This window comes from Columba livia, chromosome 5 (assembly GCF_036013475.1).
Source record: "Columba livia isolate bColLiv1 breed racing homer chromosome 5, bColLiv1.pat.W.v2, whole genome shotgun sequence".
NCBI lineage: Eukaryota > Metazoa > Chordata > Aves > Columbiformes > Columbidae > Columba > Columba livia.
Genome location: NC_088606.1, coordinates 54,439,057 through 54,465,086, shown reverse-complemented (window position 1 = coordinate 54,465,086; position 26,030 = coordinate 54,439,057). Strand labels below are relative to the sequence as shown.

General features: G+C 37.1%; 1 protein-coding gene across 1 annotated transcript in view; it reads left to right on the top strand.

Annotated features, from left to right (window-relative positions):
* OTOG (otogelin) overlaps positions 1–26,030 on the top strand; it is a 110,186-nt gene that overhangs the window by 25,366 nt on the left and 58,790 nt on the right. The window contains exons 16-23 of the mRNA XM_021300048.2: positions 3,665–3,797; positions 4,795–4,972; positions 6,786–6,910; positions 8,330–8,542; positions 10,113–10,278; positions 10,781–10,855; positions 13,074–13,117; positions 14,146–14,299. Coding sequence (XP_021155723.2) covers positions 3,665–3,797; positions 4,795–4,972; positions 6,786–6,910; positions 8,330–8,542; positions 10,113–10,278; positions 10,781–10,855; positions 13,074–13,117; positions 14,146–14,299 — 1,088 coding nt within the window. The remainder of the gene's footprint in view (positions 1–3,664; positions 3,798–4,794; positions 4,973–6,785; positions 6,911–8,329; positions 8,543–10,112; positions 10,279–10,780; positions 10,856–13,073; positions 13,118–14,145; positions 14,300–26,030) is intronic.

The following is a 26,030-nucleotide window of genomic DNA, read 5'->3' as shown; positions in this document are numbered from 1 at the left end:
AAAGAACCCAGTCATGTAGAGCCTTAGAGCTGGTGACATAAACAGTCATCAGGCAACAAGTTATTTCAAAACGATGTGAAATTTTGTTTAAGCACTTTTTTGGAAGGAGAATCAGTCAAGTGATCAGCACAGCTTAACCTTATCTGAGTTTCAGGTGACAACCTCATCAGCTTTGTAGTTTGTATGATGAGAAGGTCTTCTGAATATAGAAATTTTTTTAAAGTGTCTAGTGAGAGAAATGGCCATTCCTGGGAAAACACCTGCTGAAAGTTGGCAGGGACATTTCTGTGAAAGAAACAGTTCATTGGAACAGAGAATAATTGTCAGGCAGGATTTCTCCTTTAGTTTCAGCATGAAAGAATAATAAAGCTTTTGTCAGTATTGTGTAGTAAAGTATATACTATGAGGGTTTATTCTCTTGGCTGTGGTCTGTTATACATACTAGCTGGTATTCTTTTTTTTTTTTTTTCAGCTTCTTAAAAGGTTGAAAAAATTGTCAATTTATAGCTACTGTTGCTGAATGATAAGCACATAAACCTAATTTCTTAGTAAAGAGGCAAGACAAGATAAGCTAGTGAGTATGACTTTGCAATGCTGATGTCTGTCATCACGGTCAGGCCAGGAGAGCTGGTTGAGCTGTTGAAATATCTCCAGCTGTTGTTATGACTTTTAAGTTTCATTTTATCATTTCAACTGTTGGTGAAAGATCGCTGCTGCACTATTATATTTAGAGATGAGGAAATTCAGAAGGTAGTCTTTAATCTTGACACGCCACTGTGTGTACTTGTGTGTCCATGGTAAGGGACTGTTAGATGATTTGCTCTGTGCCAGTTCAGTATCTGTCAAATCCACATGGTATTATTCAGAGATCCTTGTAGCTCGAGTAATTGTTTCAGTGAGTAGGTCAACATTTGCCTTGTATTAAGCAAGTCTCAATGAAAGCTGATGAGAGCTGGATAAAAGTGTAGATTTTTGAACTGGGCATCCTAATCTGTTTGCATTGTGAATGGTGCTATTGGCAGTATAATTTTGCTGGTAGTGTAACTTACCCAAGGTATGGATATTTTAAATAAATCTTGCTCAATGTCTCTTTCAGCACTGAAGATGCTTAACATTTTAGCATTTCATCATCAGTTATGCGCTCACTGTAGGCAGTTGTGGAGGGGTTGCTGTTAGATGGAGGCTTGTTACTGAACCAGCCAGGAATTTCAAGGCCAACTCAAAGAATGTAAACAGGACCTGCTGTGAGAGAGAAGCAGCTCCACAATAACAAGGCCCCAATGTGGTGGAAGTCAACAGACCTATCAGCAGTGAGACTTCAGCGTGTGGACAGCTCGTGAACATAGATGATATCCAATTAGCGAATGCATGCTTGGAGCGTGGACGTGTGATCAGAGAATAGTTGCATGTATAAGGAGGCTTGTTTCTGTAATAAATGCCTCTAGCGTGATTGACATTGAATCAGAGTGCAGAGTCCTTTATTTGCTCCAACAGGCAGTGGGACTGGACAGTGCACCCTTGCACTTCTGCTGGATGCCTCTGCACTGCAGCTTAGGTCGAGATCCACTCAATGAGAAATTTCCAGCAGTGAGACTTAGGCTGCTCCTTGACCAAGTGATTTCAGACACCTCTGTGTATGTTTTGGTCTGTAAGACATTGAGACATTGAAGGTGCATAATCAAGGTGAGAGTAAAATGGACAAATAATGTGCCAAAAGTGACTGGACCCAATTTTTTGTCATTTTTCTTGAATACCTTTCAAATAATTGCAAAGTCCTGCAGTGATGGAGGCTGAGCAAAAGAAACAGCAAGTTGCGTGCTCCCCCCTTTCCTCTGTAGATGGAAGGCGATAGTCTCTTAACTTTATTTAGCCACACTAAGACAATGTAAATAAGCTGATGCTTCAGAAGCTGTAGTAAAGATGTTTGAGTATAGCAGGAGTGTCAGAAACTTAATTCCTTCCTAGAGTAAAGACACAGTAGAATGTCTTTCAGCCTGTACCAAAGTGAATTACAGGATGCTGCCATGGTAGATTTCAAGTAAACTCTCTATTCACCTCTGTGCCTGATTGTCTGGGGTACACCATTTTTCTTTTAAAAAAATCCCAGTGATCAAATTGGTTCTGCTAAGAAAAATCTGGTAATCTTCTGTGGTTAGTGATCATTCTTTCCCTATTGGCATCAAAAGCCGAAGTACCTGTAGTTATTCTGAAAGAGTTAGTCATCTATCTGGCTAGTTGCCATGTTGTTTAGTACAGGTGTATTTGTTACTGTGATACGTTGAAAACATTCAGTATTCAGTAGGCCTCGGACTTGGGCTGCATTCCACCTGCGTGGTGTGGTGTCTACTTGAAGATCACTACAGTAGCATAAAACATGCAGGAATATTAAGTAGTTTGGAACTTTTTGAGGTATCACCCAGTTTCATGACTTGCTTTAAGCCTTTTTTTAGGCTGTCTTGAAGGCTTTTCTGTCTGGGTGTTTCTTCATGCTAAAGTTTTTAAAATGTGGACCATGTGGGCTTTGTGGGCTTTCCTGTCTTGTGTGGGAAATGTCCACCTCTAAAAATCATTAAAAGGAATGGCTGAAGGTTTAAAAACAATTGTTTATGTTAGCATAGGCCATAATGAGTTCCTTAGAAAACTGAAAATAATGTACCAGAACCAGGAATGGAAAAAAATCCAACCTAACTTACATAGAACAACTGTACTGTAATTGACTTTGTTTTGATGAAAGCAGTTAACTCAAATTCAATGCTTGATAGTTAATCTGTTGTGACATTTTCTTGTGCAGGCAATGTAGCTTCTTTATGTTGTGAAACTTTAGGACGTGAGTCTCAATACTTTGTTTCTACGGATTTTTTTTGGTAATGTTGACAAGTGCCACTGAACAGACTGGGTGTAGGCAAGATAGTTGAGGTTGATCTAGAATTTTTTTGGAGTATGTTTCATCAAGACTGAAACACAATATTTCATTTCATGTTTTTTCTATATGGTGTTTTGACTTAACTAAAGAACTGAAATGGAAATAGGAATAAGCCATGGTAGTAACAAGTTGGGCTGGTTGGATGTTGTAATGGATGCATAATGGATGTTGCTGACATGATGCTGCCTTTCTTTTATCAATGTTCATCCAGGGAGCTTATGAATGTACTCCACAACTCCTTTCTGAAATCATGGACTTAATTGATGTTTCAAATTATGATTCACAAGATGGTTCTGCCTTTTGCTGTTGTTTGCCATTAAAATAATTTTGATCTTAAATATGCTTTAAAAGAACCTGGGTGTATCAGAACACTTCAATGTTCAAACTTGTATTTCTGTGCACCGCAGTGCCTCAGTGGGCCTTTAATCCAAGGATGTCATGAATTGCAGGTGTCTTTGTACTGAGCTATGTAAGAATTGTTTACATTTATTTTTCTAAATTCCACTCTGAGTTGTATTTGCATAACAGGTTAGAGTTATATTTAAACATACATGCGAAATCATTCAAAATACTAAGTGCTCTTACTTAGCTGTAAAGTGGTATGTTTTACAAATGCACTTCATGAAGAAGCAAGATACAACTGAAAATTCCTAATTCCCACTAATTTTAGCTTTACTTAGACTCCTAACATTCATCCTACTTAAATGTCTTTTTAAAAATTTGTTTTGCTCTTACTTGCAGAACCAGGATGGATCATGTATCCAATCAGTCAGCCTTATTCTTAAGCAGGACCCCAAGAGGCAAGTGACTCTGACTCATTCAGGAGATGTTTTGGTATATGACCAGTACAAAATTAACCTGCCTTACGCAGATGGTAAGGAATAATATAACATCATGTAACTCCTATCAAACACTAAAGCAGTTTTTTAATGGCACGTATGTTTGTTATGATACTGTCAGTATTGCTAACATACTGAAGTTAAGTGGTATATTGTTAATACCAACACTGTTAATTTCTTATTGAAATGTTTCACAGATTAACTGCTGATGTACTTTCTACACTGATGGTAGGAGTTATATAGTAGCTGTATTAGGCTAGTTTCTCTTATGTTAAGATTATATTCTGTCTCTAACTAAAGTTCAAATGCCATCCTTCACATATTCAAGGTTAGTTAGTTCTTTTCTGAAGGGAAATTATTTTCTCTGATTCTTGACTGAATTATTTATTTTTTCCCTTTTTTGTAAGCAACTCGAGTAAATTTAAGTGGAAGGAGCACTCCTACCCCTTACAGATAAGTTACAGATTTTCAGACCAAATATTTTTTTTTCTTTTTGCTTTGAGTTTTTAAATCTCTACCTCTGGAAGATATTGTCAAGTATTCTACATATACATATGTGACTGTGTTCTAAGAGATTCAATGTTGACTTCAGTGAGAGCTTTATGTGTGAATCATTAGCACATTTGATGTCTGTGTGGCTTTGGCTCTGGGAGTTTCCCAGGAAAAGGCTTTAATACAGGCAACACAATGCTGGTGTTAGGCTTAGGTTGTCTAAAATAAATGGTCTGCAATGTTTGTATCTTTCAAGTGATTTGCTTTTAGTTAACCTTTATGAATAATCCAGTGAACTTCGGATGCACTTTTAAAAAGTGTGGTGACTGTCACAAGTTTCTTGTTTTCTTCTTTAAAGTCTGAATCAGTGTAACATTTAGTGAGAAATCAACAATCAGGTGAAAATAGGGCATTAGTAGGAAGAAAATGTAATTTACATTTAAATCACATAAAACTAAAACAGTGAAATGATAAGAGGCAAAATGCAAATTACAAGCAGGTTTCCTTTGCCTTTCAACAATCTCTGTTTTTACTCACCAGAGTTATTTGAAATACGGAAACTCTCCTCTCTGTTTCTTCAAGTAAAGACACACATTGGATTACAGATACTGTATGACAGAGAAGGATTGAGGCTTTATCTTCAAGCTGATGGACGGTGGAAAGATGACACTGTGGGCCTTTGTGGAACCTTCAATGGAAATACAGAGGATGATTTTTTGTACGAAAAGCTACAAAATTTCTATTTGCCAGTATATAAGTATCTACAGTTAGAATGAATTAAGCATGTACTGAATGGATAGATACCAAGAAGAATTTAATTTGAAGTTTTGTATTAGTGAGATAGATAAAAGGTCTTAGTTTGCTAACAGAAAATCTATAAGTTCAACTCCAGTATATCAATCCAGGTTTTGCTTAAAATATTTTAATGTAAAGATACAATTAAATGTACATGGCTCATAAGTGCTAGTTTATCCAAAAGGTCTTGTCAAAAACATGAAATGGCCTATTTAAGGAACTTTCTACCTCCTTGCAAGCTGCCTTCTGTCTTTTCAGCTCCTGTTTTTTGCTGGAAGTTTTGGTCTGCTTTCCTACACAGCCTCTGTTATTTAGCGTCTGCACACGAGCAACAGGAATTGGCTGTCACTTGAGCTTTGCTTTGTTGTGGTGCAGTGAAAGGTGGTCAGAGCTGCCTAAGCATTCCTGGCAAGACAGCTGTTTGTTCACCTTCCTTGCAGCATATTTCCTACAGATACTAAAGAAATTTGACTTCCGGAGGATCAGGGAGCCTAATGGAAGTGGCAGAAGGAGAACATGAATTTAGAGCATGACAGAATAGTTCTTTGATGAAAAAAAAGAAAGAGTAGGAGAACATCTTGCTCTCAAAACAGTTGAATTTTTGAAATCAAAACTAATAGAGAAATGGGAAAACTTTCCATATTTGATCCCACTTAGAACACATGCACACGTATAAATATTCTAGTGGATTTTTGAACAATTTTTATCTTAAAGATTAAAAAGTATTATCAGAATATTGTTTATAATGAGACTACGAAATATATCTCCATTGAGATCCTGTCTATGTATTACTTACATAAAACTTCTTAAAACATTTCTCTGCTTGAAGAAAGTAAGTTTTGTACTGTGTTTTTTTATGACAGTCTTTGAACTTGTCCTCAAATAAGTGAAAAATTGTTCAATAGTTGATATTCATGAAAAATGCCCTTAACTACAGGAACTTACATATTGTGCTGAGATGTGACACCAACCATAATGTACAAGCATCTTGATATATACACAAAATGCCTGATTCATATGAGGTTTGGGAGACTTGCCATGGACTGTGGTGTCTTTTGCAATGCTTCCACCCCCAACCTGCTGTCCCAGAATTAATACTACTGGTTGTATGCCTAATGCAATCTTTTCCATAGGCTGTAACATCCCATGTTTAAATGCATGGCTTCAGTCACTCTCCCTGTACAGTATTAATGTACCTTGGTTATTTTCAGCAGTCTTATCTTTTAGCTTCTGCTGTCCCTCTGCTTAACCTGGATATCTATCCAATTGCTTTTGCAGTTACATCTCTGGCCCCTTGGATTTCGGTTCCTTCCTCTTTCTTGCAGGGACTAGAGAGCCTGGGCAGCCAGCTACCCGGGAAGAGACAGAAAATTATAGGTAGAGGAGAGATAAAGATGGATCAGATATCACTGAGGAGACAGAAGTATGAATAAGAGCACAGACTTTCAGGACATTGGTGCTCCCTCCTTGTCTGTTGTGAAAATGAAACGTGGTCTGTTTTGATCTGTCTTTCCTTACAGAATATCTAATGGCTCTAGAGCCAATCTTCTCTTTCTTTTCTGGGCCTTTGCCTGGAAAGAAAGGGAAGAGGCTTGACACTTGATCTGATAGTGCTTTATGGGAGAATGCCTGAGAATATGGAGCAGTGGAAGGGGAGCTCAAAAAGGCGGTGGTAGAACTGAGACCATTCTGTAAATTAACTGCATCTTTTGTGGCTGACTTCTGTTTTATGAAAGATCTCCAGTTGGAGTAACTGAAAGCACTCCAGAGCTGTTTGGAAACACATGGAGGACTTCATCGGCATGTGTTCTTGTGCATGATAGTTCGCAAATGGATCCATGTGATATTCATCTGCAGGCAGGTGGGCAGTGAAGGTCAATTATTATTGACAAATGCATTTTGACTTGTTACATCTGTGCTAATTTTCCTAGCTGGATCAGTAATAACCAGTCCTACCCATTGAAAAAATTAATACTTATAGGTAGCATTTGTTGAGTTCAGAATCCTAACAAATCATGTAGTGTATTATTTAAGTATTTTCTGATACTTGCAGAGGCACTTGGAATGCCCCCTTTTCATTTCTGGTATGCAATTACAATGTGTAAAGCTAGACGTGCATTAAAGGTTGGTGTTACGTCTTGCATTGGTGATGCTGCTAGTTAAGATGGAGACTCAAAAGTATTGTAGTATTCACTTTTGAAAATACTGAAACAATGAAACATTTTATTTTGGTTGTCTGATAAGGAGAATGAGTAGGAGAAACATAATTAGCACTCCCAGCCTTTAGATTCAGCTGGAAGGGTACAGCTGGGGAATGATGCTAGTGGTTGATGCCATGAGGATGGCAGATGGTCACTGAAACCTTTAATCACAATGAACTTTGTAGATTATCAGTTAAATCCATTTCACAGTTCCTACCACTTCTCATCATGGATTCTACACTCTTAGGCAAGATACAGAAGTAAAATACTAAGGTTTTGCCTGTAATTTCAGCAGTGCTAGGAAATCATCACATCTCCTGCTACATCATCATCCTGTTTTCTGAGTACTTATGCAATATGCAGCACTAAGAAGCTGCATTTTTGGCAATGGGTTTGGGCATGAATGTAGAAAAAAGAAACCTGCACGGGAAGACAGAAATTGTGGAAAAGGAAATTTGAAGTCCTAGTTTATGCATCTCTCTTGGTTTTTTTTGGTGGGAAATACAAATTTATCTCTTTCTGAGTATGCTAATATAACGTATTATTTCTTTTGACCACTATTGCATAATTATTTAATATATTAAGAATTAAGATATTCAGGTGAGTGCTGTGTTTGGAGCTTCCTATGTACAATTTGATACCGCTCTTGTTTTCCTGTGTGATAGTGCTACCCCAAACTAGCAGCTCCGGGTGGAGTTGCAGCCTTATGCAACTGAAACAATGCATAACAACAGATTATTCTTTGAAATTCTGGGAATGACTTAAACTGAAGGGGCACTGGGTAGCATGTGTTGCCTAACCCACATCCATGAACCACTTTAAAGACAGACTGTATGTAGGCACTGTCTGTGTGTTATAAAGTATTCCACATACCATAAATAATTCCCAGAACAAGTTCAAAACCATGAGCAGCTAAGTTCTTTTCTGTCCTTCCATACAGTTGTATAGACATCAAAGACAGAAAGATATATATGGCAATCGTATATAATCGTGATCTGTTCCATTGTATAGAAACACTTTTTATTCCAAGTCTTTAAAACTCCCTCACTGAAACAATGTTTAATCTGTTGTTTGTGTAGCCTCTTATGCAGCGGAAGCTTGTAGCATCCTTACGAAAGAACTTTTTGCTCCATGCTACCCCTATTTGAGTCCTGTTCCCTATTTTGAGCAGTGCAGAAGAGACACATGCAAATGTGGACAGGTTTGTTTTTGCTCTGCTCTGGCCCATTACGCTCACCGTTGCCGAAGATTTGGAGTTGTAATAGATTTCAGAGGAGGTGTCCCAGACTGTGGTGAGTTGTCTTTAACTCCAAGTCTTAAATAATTACTGTTTGAGGACTTTAGAATGAGAATCAGAAAATAAAATCAAGTCAGTATAATCTTTTAAATGAGAAGAGGTTTAATTCTAGCATGATCTGTTGTGTACAGGGCAAGGTTCTGGTTTTTTTTGGTCAAGACAGAATCAGTACCAGTGTTTTTAGAGGATTGTTCCTTATAGTTGGCTTTTTTTAGTTCTTTTGACTTAAGAAACAATGCGAAGGTTTTTTTTCTGCAGTAGTCAAAAGGCTTCAAATGTATACAGCATTAAAAATATGTCTATATCTCTTATGTGGCTTTGAATATCTCATGTTGATATTATTCATGAGCTAGGTAAATAGATTTGTTCTTTTCCTCATAGATGCTAGGTTTATCTAATTCTTTAAATGACTGAAATTAAAAATGATGGTGATGTATTAAGCAGTTTTAGCTGGTTTATTGTCAACTTTTGCTATCTCACAATCTCTTGTAGTTTATTTTCTTAGTGTTACTGACATACATGGAGTGCTGATATAAGTGTAGAGAATTGGTGTTGTTGATATTTAATTTCGAATGAATAGAAGAATACAGAGAGTGTAGAGACAGCCGAGAGTGACATCTCTGTTATCTGCCCTGTAACGCCTCACAAGTAAAAGGAGTGGGATAATACTATTAAATTCTTTAGTTTATATGAGCTTTTAGTGATGCGAAGATGGTGATAGGATACATAGTGCCCTCATGTACATTTTTTTTTCTAAATTGTAGAACTGGAAACCCTATAAAACAGCCCTAAACTGACACACTTGATGTTTCAGTAGATCGGGCTCTACAAAGCAAGCTGAAAATATTTTCTAAGGAACACTCAAGAATTTAACATCTGGTAGTTTTGATCATATAATGTAATTATCCATGTTGTAATGCATGATAAAGAGGATTTTGGAAAGCTGGTCCAGCCTAGGTATCTCAAGTTGGAGTATCTGTATATATATCTACAGTCATTATGGCATGGATGGCTGCATACACTGTGACTCGAAGTGTTCAAACCATTTAATTTTGAGTTGCTTAGAAGTGAAGTTTAAATATATATTTTTTTAATGTCATTCTTGTGGGGTTTAAAATGTGAATCTTTTTAGTATTTCAAGAACTTCAGATTTATTTTTTTTAAGTAGAAATTTATAGGATATATGTACAAGAAAACGTCAGATGCTATTGTGCAACATCTGCAAAGTGCACACATTTTATTTATTGCTTTTAGTATTTTCTTTAAGATGCTGTCAATTTCCTGAAGTCCATGCACAAGAGCCAAGTGTTGTTAGAGGGCGGAAAAAAGCTTCAACTGTTTGATTTCCCTAGTGTAAATCTAGATTAATTATGCAGACTTTATTGTACTTGTTATTACTGCAGATTTACATCTGTGTAGTTTACACAGCATAGTGCCAAGAGAGCAATTTTAGTGGAATTTAATGTGATGGGGGGTGAAAGAATGGAGATGTTTATCAGAAAACTGTTGGGAGGTACTTGAGTCTCTTGCACTGTAATTTGAGAAGGTTTTTTTCATTTGGACAGCTCTTTCATGTGAAGATACAAAGGAGTACAGTACTTGTGTATCTATGTGTGGCAGAACCTGCCAAGCGCTGTCTGTGCCAGAGACATGCAGCAGTGATTGTGTTGAAGGCTGTGCTTGTCCCTCTGGAATGTATTTGAATTCCAAGACTGACCGGTGTGTACAGAGGTAGGTAAAGTTGCAGTTCTAATAGTCACGCTCACGGTTTTAAACCACTGCATTTGCAAGTCAGAGTGAAAAATGATAAACACGTAACCTTGTAGATACTGTTAAACTGTAAACTTGGTGGGATCTTAGAGTTATACAGAACCTGTGTGTTGATCACAAAAAGCTTTTATAGTATTGCCACTCATCAAGCATCACCAAAGCTAGTTGTTGCATATTGTCTGGTTTTTGGCTTACAAGAGATACAAAAGGTGTTCACTGTTGTGTAAAGGTTCTGCTTTGTTACTGATTGGGTTTGGAATGTGCTCGAATTATATGGCAGTATGCATCAGTAGTTACTGAGGTCAATTTCTTGTATTAAATAAAACAACAACAACAAACCTCACCAAAATCAACAAAGCAACCTATTGAACTTTGCACAGCAATTATGTCAATGGGAGTTTGTTTCTTCCTTCAATTTGAATTAATCACAGTTGCATGTTTTGTTTTGTTTTCTCTACTCCAGAAATGAATGCCCTTGTTATTTTCAAGGAATTGACTATCCCCCTGGAGAAAACATCATGACATCTTTGGGTAAATGGTAAGGTACAAAACATGTTTTTTCCTGGCTAAATGGTGTTTGCTTTTTTAAGAGCTCTGTCAAATAATTTTGCCTACCCTGTTGTGGTGGTGGGTGGTTTTGTGTGGGTTTTGTTTGTTTGTCTTTATGAAACATACAGAATAAACCTACATCAGTTTTCTATGCATGTTTAGACAGATCTTTAGAAGTTAAGTTTTCAGGCTGCTGTGCTTATAATCCAGTATACTGAAGTGCAAATTAGAGAGAAAAGCTGCTATGATTTTGTAGTCCCATACTAATCTGGAAAGCTCTAGAAAACCCCAGACATTTCCTGATTGTCCATTCAAGTCTGTTCAGCCAAGCCTTCGTTGCTCTTCTCCTTCCCTATAGCAGACTGTAAATCCATTAATGAAGAATTATTAAGAATCTGTCTTCTGCTAGTATAGAGCAATGTGACTTTATTGACTAAGAAACAACACAAATAACTGTCAACTGCAGCCAAAGGTGAATAAGCATCTCTGTTATTGTTCCTTACGTTTAGCATTTGTTCTTGTCTCTCTGCTTTTCCATTTGCATAATTATAATCATGCCATTAAAGAAGATAACTTGTTAAAGTATTCTGGCTGCTGCCAGACACATCCTTTTCAAGGATTAGTTTTGTCTGGAAAAGGTTAAATAACGTGGACAAGTTCTGTAAAAAAAGCTTTCAGAGTTCTTTTTCTTGAAGTAATGTTTGAGCTCTCACTGCCTGTATCAGTTAATTAAAACCACAGCACTTCCTAAAAGCAGAACAGAGAGAGTCATGTCTGTGATAGATCAGCGTAATACTTTGGTTTGTTGTAAAGGCCAGTAAGACATTAATATTCTCAGACACCTATTGCAATGGTGACACTTAGCAAAAACACCCACTCCTTCTCACTCTTGTCAGCATCTTGGTGTCCATGAATGATGATTGTTATAAATGATTACAATTGTCAACTTAGTTTATATTCACCTTAGGGCGGTTTCTCTGGAGAGTACAGGGCAGCCCTTTCTGGCCATGGGGCTGTCCAAAGTTTGGGTGTGCTGTCGCCTGCCTTCCTGAATATTTTTGTTCATGGAGGATGTGCCAGACAGTGCTGGCAGTCATGGGAAAGGGCTTCTCCTGCTTGATTCTTTTATTTCCTTTCAGCCTCCTCCTCCAGGGTCTAATTTAGCTAATTATGCTAAGCACTATGGTGAATATTTGGCTGAAAGCACATTGATTTTTTTTTTTTTTTAGAAACTACTACAGGTGAAAAATCATCTTTATGTTTATTTCAGTGGAGGTATTTGGGATTTGACAGCTTATGTCTCATGTGAATGTGTTAATTAAATGTATCTACTGGTTTATAGCTACGAGTCTTTAAGATAAAATAAGAGATCCCTATCTTCTATTTAGTCATGACTTCTTTGACATGTCTTAATAAGGCTGTATACAGATCTGTTGAGAGGAAAGTCTTTCAAACATGGCTAGTTTGTTCATAATCTGTGAGGGTCATGGACATCCATTCAGGAGCAGCTGAGAAAAGACAAAGTTGTCAGTCTGTATTAATGTATTTTCCTTGCAGAAAAGTCATTCCAGTTCAGTACAAAAAAAATTGTTGCGGTCACAATAGATTGTGTTTGTATTATATTCAACAGGGGTTTTACTTTCAACTGTGGGTTAACTTAGAACTGTTGGTGTTGTCAAGGTAGTCACATACACTAGTAGCTTGCTTTGCAGCAGAGTTCTAAGCTGATAATGAGGAAAATGGAGCATTTATAGTAGTGTTAAGAATGTTCATGTAAGAGTACATACTCAGGGCTTGTTGTGACATATACATGTGTGTGTTTAGGTTTGGTTTGGTTTTGTTGCTATTGCTCATTGCATTTACTTTTTAGATTATCATGATTCCGTTATGTACAGGGCTTGGTTTATATTTACTGCGCTGATGTTTTTGGGAACAGTATAGTGGTGTGTTTCTTTATTGTTTTAATGTCAGCCCAGACATTTTAACTTGTAGTAATATTATGCAGAAAGCAAAAATTTGAAGAGTAATTTATGTTCTTTAGGTGGTAAGGCAAAGCCCACTTTATCCACAGTTCTAATGTTCAATGCAAACATATTTATACAGTTATTTTTTATTTATTCATACTGAATGCTTCGTTATTAAACATAACACATTAATATTTCAGATCTTCCTGGCTCTCATTACATCTTAATGTATTTTTATTGCAGTCATTGCAGAGATGGAGTAATGAATTGTGATAACAACATAATAGGTGAGTGAAGATAGACAGGGAAAAGATACTTCAAGTCCAATTAATATTTATAGTTCAGTCTCCACCATGGAACCCCTTATCTGTATTAGAAGATTATGCTAGATGTACAAATGGATAACTTGCAGGAGGGGATCTGTAATTTGGGAATTATGTATTTGTGTGACTGAAAGCAAGGCTGGTGCAAAGCAGCGGCATAGTTGTCCAAAATGCTGTCAAATCTGAGTAACTGTTTTTTCCCAGAACTTTAAAATACTTGTTTTATTTTTTTAGATTGTTAATATAAACAAGCTTAGCTGCATGATGAAAAGGAGAATTTCAGTAGGACAAAGACAGGTTAGCTTTGGCTCTTAGAAGATGGTTGTAGGAACTGGATGCTAGCAGTAATTTTTCAAAGATATTTTTTTCTTTGAGGAACTGAAATATGAAAAGATAATGTTTCTTTTGTCACGCTTAAGAAAAAGAATCTAATGAATGCTTTTCCTATTACAGTATATTTTGTGTGTCATTAAGTAGTATTGTCCATACTGTTACGATGCTTCTCTTACTTCCATGAGACTTTTATTTGAGGTTTCAGTTCTAGAATTGCCAGCTCTCTGGATTTTAGCAGAAATCTGTTCCCCATGTACTTGAAGATGGTGGCTGTGCTGATTGGACAGTTATCCAGAGTGTCTCGCTCTAATAAATAAACAAAAAACCCAGCAACAACCAAAACCACTATAAAACACTGCCACCACTTTGTCTATTTCTATTTCTCTGGCAGTAGTTTGCATGTCTGTTTTGGAGGGCTGATACCTGACTGTTTAGAAAATCATGTCCCTTACTAAACAAATATATCCATTTCAGTATTTTGTATGAGATCTATAGGGGTTTGATGAAGCTAACTGTGCTCAGGAGGGACAGGCAATTGGATGTTACACTTTTGTGTGTAATATATTCTGTGTACATATTCTGAATCTATTGCACACCTTTATGAAATAAAGCATTTCAGATGTGAAGACTAATGTTTGTAATTTCTCCGCCACCCCCAGTGCACGGCTGCCCGGCTGGACAGATTTCTATTAACTGCAGTAATCCACAAGTTGATCCTGAGCTCAGCAGAGAGAGAACTTGTGAGAACCAGCTGCTAAACCTCACTTTCTCAGCACACCTTCCCTGCGTTTCAGGTTGTGTTTGCCCACCAGGGTGAGTACGAATAGATTTGCATCTTTTGATGCACAAACATAGGTAACTACCTTCAGTACTGATTGAGTAATTACTTCTGCTGAGGATACATCACATTTCTACTTGGAGAATTTGAGATGTCGAGGGGTGAGAAACCAACTTGTGAAGGCTCACTACACAATGATACGGGCCATTGAAGGTGTAAGAAATAGTAAACCAAGATGCAGGTGGAGCCAAAGATCTAATTGCTCACAATAATAAAAGCAAAATAACAGGAATATAGAAAGGGCATTGGAGTTATTTGATATAATTCCTGTACTACAGCAGAATCATGTTTACCTAGATAATTTTTTTCAGCTGCCTAAGCTCTTATTCGGGCACTTCACTGCAGGAAGCTTGTTTCTTCATTCCTAGGCATTATTTTCAGTATTTCTTCACTCAAAAAGATATTTGTAGTCTTGGGTATTTATGCTGAAAACATGCAGATGAACTGCTGTTGTGTTTTCAAATCAAGCACTGTATTGCTGAGATTTTTTTTTTATATAGAAGTAGCAATTATGTGTTTAAATTATGTTGTTTTTTATGGGATTTACTCTCTTAAGCACAGAGGTTGAGGTTTTTGTGTATTGTCACTATAAAATTACTATTTATGCCTGGAGAGCCTCTTCAAAATGAAAGGTGAAAGCCAGATCCTCAGTCGAACTGAGCTGAAACAGCTCAGTTGACATCTCTAAGTCTGTGAACTTATTTATGTGTACATTTTTGTGTATTATGGTAAAAGATTGCTACTCAGACTTCTGTTTTTTACCTTAACATGACATGCCAAACTATTCACATGAAATGGAGCCAGTAATTAGTCCAACTCACAGTATGGTACCATGGTGAAAAAGTGCGGTGTTAAAATAGACTTTGAAAGTAACTGAAGGCAGACATTTTCAGAGTTGCAAAAACTCATTCACTTGGACCTGGCTGATAGTCTTCAAAGCCAATAGTTACCTACAGCAGCGCTATATGGCAGGCAGTTGAGCAGAGAATAAAAAGTTTACATGATCTATTAATATTTTGCTGTGCATGACCACTGAGATTGTGAATATTTCTACTGCGTCCTGGTGTAGGTTAGTTCTGGAATTTAAGCAATGGAAATGTTTTTTAGCATTGGAAGGCTCAGTGTCAACTATCAGTGATTCCAAAGCTCTGATAATATATTTTTATAGTTACAAGTGAGAGTTTGATTGTTTCTCAGAGATGGAAATACAAAATGAAGAAGTTCTGTATTTACCATAACTTCAGCAAACTTAATTCTCATCTGCTATGGGTGTGCACTGCCTGTAGAGATATTGACACTAACTTTTTTGTTGTTTGTTTTTTTTTCTTTCAGGGGGTAGAGAGAGGCTTTTTTGTTTTGTAGGATTTTATTCTCAGTGCTAGGATGGAACCAGGAAAATGGTGTCATAAGTCTAGGATGTAAACCCAGAATATTGATCTATACCGATGAAGCAGAAATGACAAAGTATTAGTTTGTTTCTATGTATTTAACATATAGTGCCAGGTTCTGGCTGACAGGGAAGTGCTTATGCAGTGTTTGAGGGACAGTTCCTCAAAAGGCAAGGGGACAAGTTTCTAGGTTTTGCTGGTGCCTTCATGTGAAATTTAACATGCCAGCATCTTGCTTCCATGATCACAAACTACATTATTTGGAATATAAAGTGTAATCCAAGAATTGTGTATTTATTTTAAAATAAATTGAGAATTACTGTAAATACTGTTCAGTTCTTTCCATTATAGAGTCACTTGCAAGCTAGTCCAATCTGGTATATTTTAAATATTTGGCCCTGGTGGCCCTATACTGCATATATACTTGTATTTTTATTTGAGATTGCTTTAAGGAAAACTAAAATGATCCTGAAGGTGTGTGGTTTTAGGTGTGTTTTTGGAAACACAAGAGACTTCTGCTATGTATTAATTACTCAGGCTTTTCATTTAAAGAACAAATCTTAATGTATTAGTTATTTTAATAGTAGTTGCTTTTGAATAGAAGCTGCTGGATCTGAGTTGCCCTGGTGTTTTACGTCAGTCACTGAATTCACACTCCAGTGATCTGATCTGTACTGCAAATTGATCACATGAGAGTCAGGGCAACACAGTAAGACCAGCAGAGAACCCAATTGTTGGAAGAGGAAGCTGGAACAAATACCATTCCCTTTGAACAGTATCTTATCTTACGTTCATGACAGTTCAAGCAGTGCAGGATTCAAATGCATTGTGAGTTGGTGCAACTTCAGAATCACTGTTCTAGGCAATCACTTCTGACTGGGGAAATATAAAACTGAAGTGATATTGTGTGTTTTTTAAGGCTAAAAGTTACGGAGTTTTTTTTTAAATCAGTTCTTTACCTGAGGGCATTAGTTTCATTCCTTTATTCATGCTTTTATTCCTGCTCAAGATCTTTCATCAGTTCAGCTCTGTTGATTTTCAGTAAGCTAAGCTGATTTAAGCAGTGATGAAATTGGTTTAACGCATTTGATTAGTTTCGATTGATATAGGTAAACTAATGAAAAAGAACTTGGTGTAGAAAAGTGAATACATCAGAGTTAAGAAGCCTGTATAGAAAGCTACATTTTTTCAGGAGGAAGGATTTTACCAATCTGTTTAGTGGGATGATTATTCTTCAGTGGTACTGTGAAAGATATTTAACACAAAGAAATGGAAAGAAATTGTATTTGCAGAAAGAGGTGTTAAGATTTCAAGAGGCAATATTTTTATTTTTCAGTCTATTTTTCTAGTGTCTGGAGAGTGAAATATTCTTTCAAATACTTTACTGTTTCTAGCATTCCTTCTTTGTTGTGCTTAGAGTCCATTCAAGTGGAACTTGCATAAAATTGATATTAAATACAAAACAAGTAAATCATAGTGAAAAGTAGTATTTTTCTCTGAGGAGGATTCATTTGACCTTTTTAGTCTGCAGTGTCAAATTCAGATGTCAGTAACAATGCTCTAAATATATAAATTAAAAGGAGATCTTTCCCATTCAACAGGTTACAGTTCTTACAGTATAAAAAATTATGATCATATACTTTCCCTCTGTTTTAGGTGTGATTGAGGTAGAACACTAATTCTCCTAGAACACACGTTGTTCCACCTGGCTTTGCTGCCATATTTAGTAGTATTTAAGATTTTGTGGTTTTTAATCTGTCACTGTATCAATGGCAATTTCCTGTATTTCCATGCTGCATTTCAGAAAAATAAGTAATGTTATGTTTACAACACAGTTAATAATTTTTCAAGTTCAGTGAAATTTTTTCACTCTTTAACTACACTATATATGCATGATTTGAGACAATGACACAGTCTTTCATCAGACTGAAGAAGAAACAAAGAGAAAAGACAAAGAGAGAAAAAGCAGTAGTATCTCCCCATATTTCTGCATACTGTGTGACATGTTTACCACAAATGGAGATATGCTGGTTTGTGCCTGTCCTGTTCCACTAGTTTTCTGTGGTCTCCAGTCAGACCGTTAGTGATTTCCAAAACAGCCACCTTCTGTCCATTGTTTCTTATGACCTGCTCTTATTGTTGCTGTCAAAAAATCTGTCACTTTCCTGAATAAACTTGTGTGTTCTCACTTCCCTCATTGATTTTACCCTTGACTACAGCATGAGTTGGATTTGGCTTTATATAGTGTACAGTATAAAAAAAAAAAAAAGAACCCTGTAGTGTATATATAATGTATATAGTTTTTTTTAAACTTATAGTTGAGAGTTGGCTGGCACTTTGGTGGCTACTTGGTGCTCTTTTGTATGGATGTATGTCTTGGAAATTATTAACCATAATGCTGCAGCAGTGAGGCCAAAATCATGTTGCATATGTAACTATTTTACCTAGTTCCAGTAGCATTTTAGAGCAGCTTCCCTATTATTTTTGTGTGATCCAGTAGTAGTGGTGAAGGATTAGTGTAATCCTTGGGGCTGCAGAACCAAACTCCATGTTGCATTGCCAAGGATCCCTGGAAGGGATTTGCAGGTGTTCCCTGTGTGTTGTCCTAAGAGGCACACAGAAATGAACAAAGACTGAGCAGTGAACACAGGATTTGTTGTTAGAGGATTACCTCAAAATGCTTTTGAAATATTGATTAATTGATTTGAGAGATAGGATGTGTCAATATTACAAGTTTGTCTGTGTCATGGTTCATTATATAGCACAGGCTCTACTGGATATAATGAATACCATGCCTTTAAAAAAGCCATTTTTCCCCCTCTCTTAATAGAGTGCCCTTCAGAATAACCAGAGGTCATTTTTTTTTTTTAATATATAAAAATGTTAGAAATTACAGAATTTACAACACTAATTTGAATGGCCCTGTCTCATCATGGGGCAGTGGAGTTGCCAAAGTGCATGAACTAAGCAATATTAGTTCAGTCCAGCTAAGCTGCACACCCTGAATCTGATACCTGGCATCCATTTTTTTTCTGATGGATTAATCTTAAGTATAGCGGGTTCTCGTAGCACTTTGGGGTTTAAAGAAAGGACAAATGTATCTTTATGGTTATAAGACATAGGCTAAATTTCGGCAGGTAGTTTCTGCTCCTTGTTTCCTCATCTTAGTTGATGCTCTGAAATAGCCAACAAAAAATGTTACTATGATGAAGAATAGATTAAAATTTGTAAAACTGATTATATGTTAATTAAAAAAAACAAAACAAACAAACAAACAAAACCCCAACAAAACTAGAAGGTATTAACAGTTTGGGTTTTTTGGTATAAGGAATTTTTTTCCTTATATGTGAGCTTTTTAAAAACTTTCTACAGAACTAACTGCATCTTTCAAAATATCTTAACTAGAACAGAAAACTGAACATTGAGGTACGCATGCTGTATGTTCTTTTTATCCATTTATTGTCAAGCACCTCATTCAAGAAGACCTACCACAAGAATAGCACTGTCATTTTTTGAAGACAGATGCTTTTATTTGGACTGACTCAGTTGAATTGTTTCATAATATACATTAGTATTAATTTTAGATCATGTTATCACTCCATGTTTCCATTAATGGAAATATTTAATAATTTCCATATACAGTGTACATTAACTCTATCTTGCCATGAAAAGCAAGAGGCCTTTCAGCCCCTACATATGAATAACAAATACAAATCTTGAGGGTTATGTCAGTAACTTACAATATATATTGCCACAAATACAAACAATAAATATTTCTACTACTTCTGTTACTACCTCATAGTGTTACCTACCTATTTGATCTTCCACTTTTTTTTCCCTTTTATGGTTTTGTCCTCTCTATAAGCTGTGTTAATTAAACCAATTGCTATACTGTTAACCTAAATCATTAAGTCCCTGCTAGCTTCTCAGTATTTAGGAACTTTACTAAATCTTTGTCATGATCAACTTTGTTTGAACTCTAAATCATAACCAAACTTTCTCTCCTAATCATGGTTAAAAATCTAGCTGTAATTTTCTCCTCGTTTCAGTGATATAATTATTTTTTTTTTCCCCTTTAATTATTTTTTTTTCCCCTTTCCTTTTTTCTCAATGTTAGTAGAGCAAGAGGATAAATTAATTCTCGGTTGGGCGCTCGCAGCAGTTTTCTGTAGGTCCAGGTCACTTCTCACAGCTCAGCAAGATCCACTGCCCAACTTGGTATTTTAGGAGGAGTGTCAACAGGCTCTTCTTAAATATAATGCAATATCACTGTTGAATGACCAAGAACACAGAATTTGGGATCGTAATTCTAAGCAAGGGAAGAACACATACTACTTTGAAATAGTGTTCTCCATTTTTCCAAGTTGTATACTTATTGTTATGACCTATGAGTTTGTTTGAACCTCAAGAATACAAAATGACATTGCAGTATCAAAGTGTTGGCTTTTTTTTTTTACTTTCTGTCAAGGTTTACCGCAAGGCGGCAATACACCGTGGCAGATGCTCCCTGTTACCCTCTTACCTCCCACCACCCCTTTTCCTTTTTATTGGAAAGATGATAGGGAAGATAATAGGGAAGGAAGAGAGACTTCAAGTTGGAAGGTTTTAAAGGGTTTACTAATGCTACTAATAAATAGAGAATATATATACAAAATACACAAAACCAATATTGAGTGCTTGATGTGGAGCTGGCGTCACTCCAGCAGCAGAGCTGGGTGTGCGGAGCTGGCGGCTCCAGCAGGTGCAGCTCAGGCCCCCGGGAGTCATTGGCGGGACTGCACAGCAAACTGGAACCTGGTTGCAGGATGCAGGGCCTGAGGCCTGTAGAGCACAGGCAGACAGGCAGGGTCCTCTCTAGATGCCGGCCATGGTCGAAGAGAGCTTGGCCCTCGTGATCACCCTCTTATATAGGGGGTATGACGATTATGGGATGGGATACGCAGTTGATCCTCAGTTGGTCAGTTCTAGTCACCTGTTCCATCCACCCCTCCTCAAACACGCCCCTCTCACAATGAAACATGGGAAAACTTATCAGTCTTTCTTGGCTACCATAGTAATAAGTCTAAACATGAGCTTCTTCAGCATTCCGTTGGTCTTCTTATCAGCACTGAGTACAGCATCCTAGGAAAAATATGCAGGCCAAAACTCAGGAAAGTACAGCCACCTAGAACTTAGATGAAAGAAAAATCACTGAAAGAGGAGTGGTCTTGTTTTTAACAAAACCAGGACACCTTTGCTATATTCTGTAATTGTCTATAACTGTGTGAGGCACATTTTTAACTAGAATCTCTGAGAATATTTTTTTAATGTAAATTTAGGAAAAAGAAATTCCTCTGCCCCAACCCACTGCCCCAGAAAAACAAACAGAAAAAACCCCAAAACATCAAACAAACAGAAAAAACCCAACCAAACAAACAGGAAAAAAAAAATTAAAAGCTGAGGTCTCATTTCACCAACTTTACAGCCATGTCTGTAGACTTGGCTTGTAGTTGACACTTCACAGAATGGAAAACATTAACTGGGCTTTTAATTTTCTTGATACCTAAGTTTATGCAAACTGTTTTTCCAGATTCCAAACACTTCATATCGGCACACTGTGTTATGGTCATTAAGACATCACAGACATTTGTGGGACCAAGTTTAGATGTTAGTGTTGAAATATGTAACCTTGCTCTTTCCAGGCTGGCCACAATGTTCTGTAGTGTGGTAGGCCAAGACTCCACCACTGTAGACAACTGTTATAATCGATGACAGAGAATGGTCTCCTTTGTGCTGAACCTGGACTGTAGTAAATTTGGGCCAATTCACTCTAATTAGAATTTTTAGGTTTATTTCTATCACTTACTGTTATCAAAAGGGAGAGCAATGAAAAGACAGAAAACTGTAAGCTCTAGTATCCTGTAATTGTAATGAAGTTTTGTACTAAGAAAGGAAATTTTCCTCCAGGTTTTTCCTCCAAAATTTCTTAATTATCACTGTATTTCTAAAGTGGTATCTCAAATAACATGTAAGGAGCTTAAACACATTCTTCAGAGGTTTTTCTGAAAAAAAGAACATTCATCACTTTCTAATTTGCGCAACGAAAACAATTTTGTTATCTTATAAATGCATCTGTGGACAAACAAATCTAATAGTGAGGGAAGAAGGCAATTCAGTTTCAAATACTTTTAGAAAACTGATTTTTATCAGATACTTTGGTTGTGTCATGTCTTAAAATATGTCTCCTTAGATCAGGGGTGTCAAACTCATTTTCACCGGGGGTCACATCAGCCTCACAGTTGCCTTCAAAGGGCCATATGTAGGAGTAGTTACATTTATACAGTCCTGAAATTACATTCAGCCCTTTGAAGGCAACCGTGAGGCTGATGTGTCCCCCGGTGAAAATGAGTTTGACACCCTGCCTTAGATGTATTTGAAGTCCTGTCCTTTTGGTATGTGTTTAGTATCATTTTTCAAAAGACCCCCTGCTCCTCGTTTTAAGAAGTAAAGCTCAGAATTTATTATTGTTATTAGCATTAAAATAAAAGCAGTGTTCTGTTCACACTTCTCTTCTGGATGACTCTGCTGCTGCTATCATACTAAGTAATTTTAATCTTTTTCTGGTTTAGGCAGAGTTTTGGATAGGTCTGTCAGGAAGATTTAATATTTTTCCAGTAAATACGGACACGTTTCTGTGTTTGTATGCCTCAGGAAGTCATATTTATCCACACTGGGTTTTGTGCTGATTTATATTTCTGATGGCTATAGAATTATAGTATGCAAAAGGTATTGAGTTAGAGTTCTTTTCCAAAGAGTAAAAGTGCCTCCATTGCAGTGCTGTAACAAGACAACCTGGTGATCTTCCATCCTCTTCTGCCCTGCAAACTTGCTGCTCTTGTTGGTATATTTTAGTGCTTGTTATTTACTCTTGCAATACTTCCAAAACCCTCTTGCTCTCCTACTATCTAGTTTACAGTAGCTGCAAACAAATCTGTGGGTTTTTTTTCTTTTTTTCTTTTTTTTTTTTTTTTGGTACTTGTATTCAATTTGCACTAGAACTTCACCAGTATCGTTTAGACTCTCAAGCACCTTTTTATATTGCCTTCTGCTTTTGCACTTTTTCTAAAAGAAGACAATCATTGAATTTTCTGTCATTTGGTTTGAACGAAAGTGTTCTGTTACATTTTGAGTTACTTTCTGAAATTCTTCTCATTACAAAAAGAGACTGGGACTATACTTTGACATATATCTGCAAATACACATTAATTCCTCAAAAATATAATTAATAAAAAATAAATGTACAATTATTTTCAAAAGAGCCAGTGATGTTAGACCAGGAACAGCCACTCTTGGCTAGTCACAAATGGTAATTCTCACCTTCCCATGGAGTCCTGCCTTATATGGTTTTTAGCACTGAATTGTGGCCACAGTGTTCTTGAAGAAAATGGTACTATTTGAGGGCATTTAGAGAGAGGTTTTAATCTAGTGTACTTAATTAAAAATATTTGAATTTTGAAAAAATTGAGTGCTAGCCCTGAAGTAACATTGGTAGATATGAAGTGCAGCTGAGATGACACAGAAAGGTATCAAACATCACACCAACACAGTGGCAGTCCAGGCACCTCTTGTTTGTGAAACAGGCTGGGACCAAGTACAAACCTCAGACCTCCTTCCCCTCGCTCTCGCCTTGGAATATGTGCTGCTTGTGAGGGTGCAACATGTACTGCTTGTGCTTTTTGGGGTGATCCCCATTTTAGAGCCCTGATGCAGGGCTGGGGGGAGACCCCTCTTCCAACCCTCTTCTTTTCTGATGGTCCTCAGTTCCTGCTCTCTTCTTTTGTTCCTTCCATGCATCACAAACTACAAAAATAAAACATCTATAGGGGAAAAAAAGGTACTAATAAGAGTGTTCTTATTTTTATACTTTCAGTCATTTTGCTTAATTCCCATAGTATTTTTCTCCTTAAAATGAGAGATGTCAAGACAGAGTCCCTCGCTTGCTTTGCTCTGATGTTGCAGCAAAACCTAAAGCCAGGTTTTATGCTGCCCTGATTATTAGACCTGTGAGATGATTTCTCCCTCTTCTGTCCACATCAATCAGTAGAAGGTGTGTGGAAGCAGGAGCTTCTTTTTGCTCAAGGTGACTTCAGAGGAGGCACAGGCAATGGATGAGCCAAATTTTCAGAAGCCTCTGTGGAAAAGGTTGCAGAATATGGAAATCTAGATGAATCCCTGTCATTCTACTCCTTGCTCTTGTTTCTGTTTGGTGTTTAAGCTGCTGCTACCATTTCTGTGAATTTTCCTTTTCTAGGGCCCGCTCTGCTTAGCACCAGCGGGTAGAGCTGATGGTAGAGCTGAATGCAGACAGGTTTTCCCAATACAGGGTAAAACTGCAGGAGTGCAGGAAACTGACTGTATCCCATTTGAAGCATCAAAATCAGTTGTTACACAGGATACAGCAAGGATACTCAAAACACTTCAGGCATTCTGGAAAATTACTTAGTATTTCTTTGTAATAAACTAGGGGCTGAGGGGGAAAGGAAGAGGTGGACTGTGAAAAGCTCCTCAATCAGCTAAGGAAGCTGTCAGCAGCAATATAGTAACCCTCCATGCCTAAACGGTGAAGCCGTTAGGTGCTGCAGGAATGTCATCGATATCTGCTGTTTTTGAAAGGTTTATCCTGTTTTCTGGTTGGAGAAGTCATGGGTGCTGGTGGAGTTCTAGTATTGGAAATGTTAGCTGATGCTTATTTCATTCTTTTTACCTCCCTTAAACTCTATTACAGACCTTTGTGGGAAAGTTTGTGAAACCCTCAGAGAGCAGAAGTGATGTTTGGGGCAAAAGTGTTGTGGCTGCATAAATCAGTTGGCAGTAGCCTGTTGCCCAGTGGAGAGAAAAAGCAGTGCTATACACAACCTGTTGTAAACTGCTCCAGTGGAGGCTGTGAGAGCGTTATTTTTTAGTGTTCTGGTCTGGATTTAAGGGTTTTGCAGAAGCAAATAGGTGTTTGTTTACTCATGAGAGACATGTTGCTTCTAATGATACCTTTACCAAGACTATTCATATATTTGTGTGTGAGTGAACAGAGCTATAGACAACAATGAAATAGTAATGAAACTGAATGTTGAGCATGGTAAAGTGTGAGAGCTCTCATTGTGTCTTCGCAGATCATTGTAGGTTGGACAGTAAGTACAGACATCAACAAAAATGTCTGGTGCTTCAAAGGGGAACTGTGCGAGGCCTCTCTGTAGGGTACTTGTGATGAATTCTTAGATCACTGAAATTTATCCATTTGCTTGGCTTTACAAGAGAGAAAGCTGTTATCACTTGTTTTAGCCAGGGTAATAACCTGAGGCGAAAACTGCATTTAGTGTTACCTTGTCGGTGTGATGCTCTTTGTTTCTGAATGTGCCCTGTTCAGTTTTGAGCAGCTTTAAACCAGTGGGAATTTCAGTCTCACAGCTGATCGTCTTCAAGTGACACAATACTTGAAATAAGTACAAAGAACACTTCACATACCCTGAGGGAAAATTACAGTTTTCCAGTTTAATGGAATTAAAGAAGAGCTACAGAGTAGTAAAATTTCATCTGATAAATGACACACTGAAGAAGGGTCTTAAGTCTTAACACACAAGTTTTTAATTCATTGATATGAGTAAATAGTGTTCCATCATACATGCAATGATGAAATCTTTCCTTTTGGATAGAGGGAAACAAAACAGGGCTGTCAGCCTGTTTGTCATGGATGTGCCTCACACCTGCCATCTGTTGTCCATAGCGCAGGGCCCTGCCCAAATTACAGTGCTAAACATCAGAAATGCCATATCTGTTTTCTTCAGGAAACTATTAGGAACACAGGAAAACCTATATAAAATGTGTATTACTACAGACAGCTACTGGAATTCTAAACAAACTTCCCTTGTAAAAGACAAAAGATAATCAGCCCAACAGGACCATTTTAAGAAACTGTCTATTTCCCAATACAAATAAATTTCAAAAATTAGCATTTAGAAACAAGGATGTTTGCAGAATGTATGGTGGCTGTAAGAAATTATTTTACTGTGTAAGTAGCATGTTTGTTGCTCCAGTTTCCTATGTTGTATCAAATTGGATTTTGTATAGGAACAGATAGAGAGCACAGAACAAGTTCGAGCTACATTAGTTAGAGTGAAAGGCTGCTGTAGCTTATCAGGAGTTTACGTTTCACAGTTTTTGTTTGACAGATTGATTTGTAATTGAAGGTTCTCTTCTATCTGTTATTGGACCTGCAGGTCCTCTAGTGATACCTGTTTGCCTATCCAATAGCACTACAGGGTTTTTTTAAAATGAATCAGCCTTT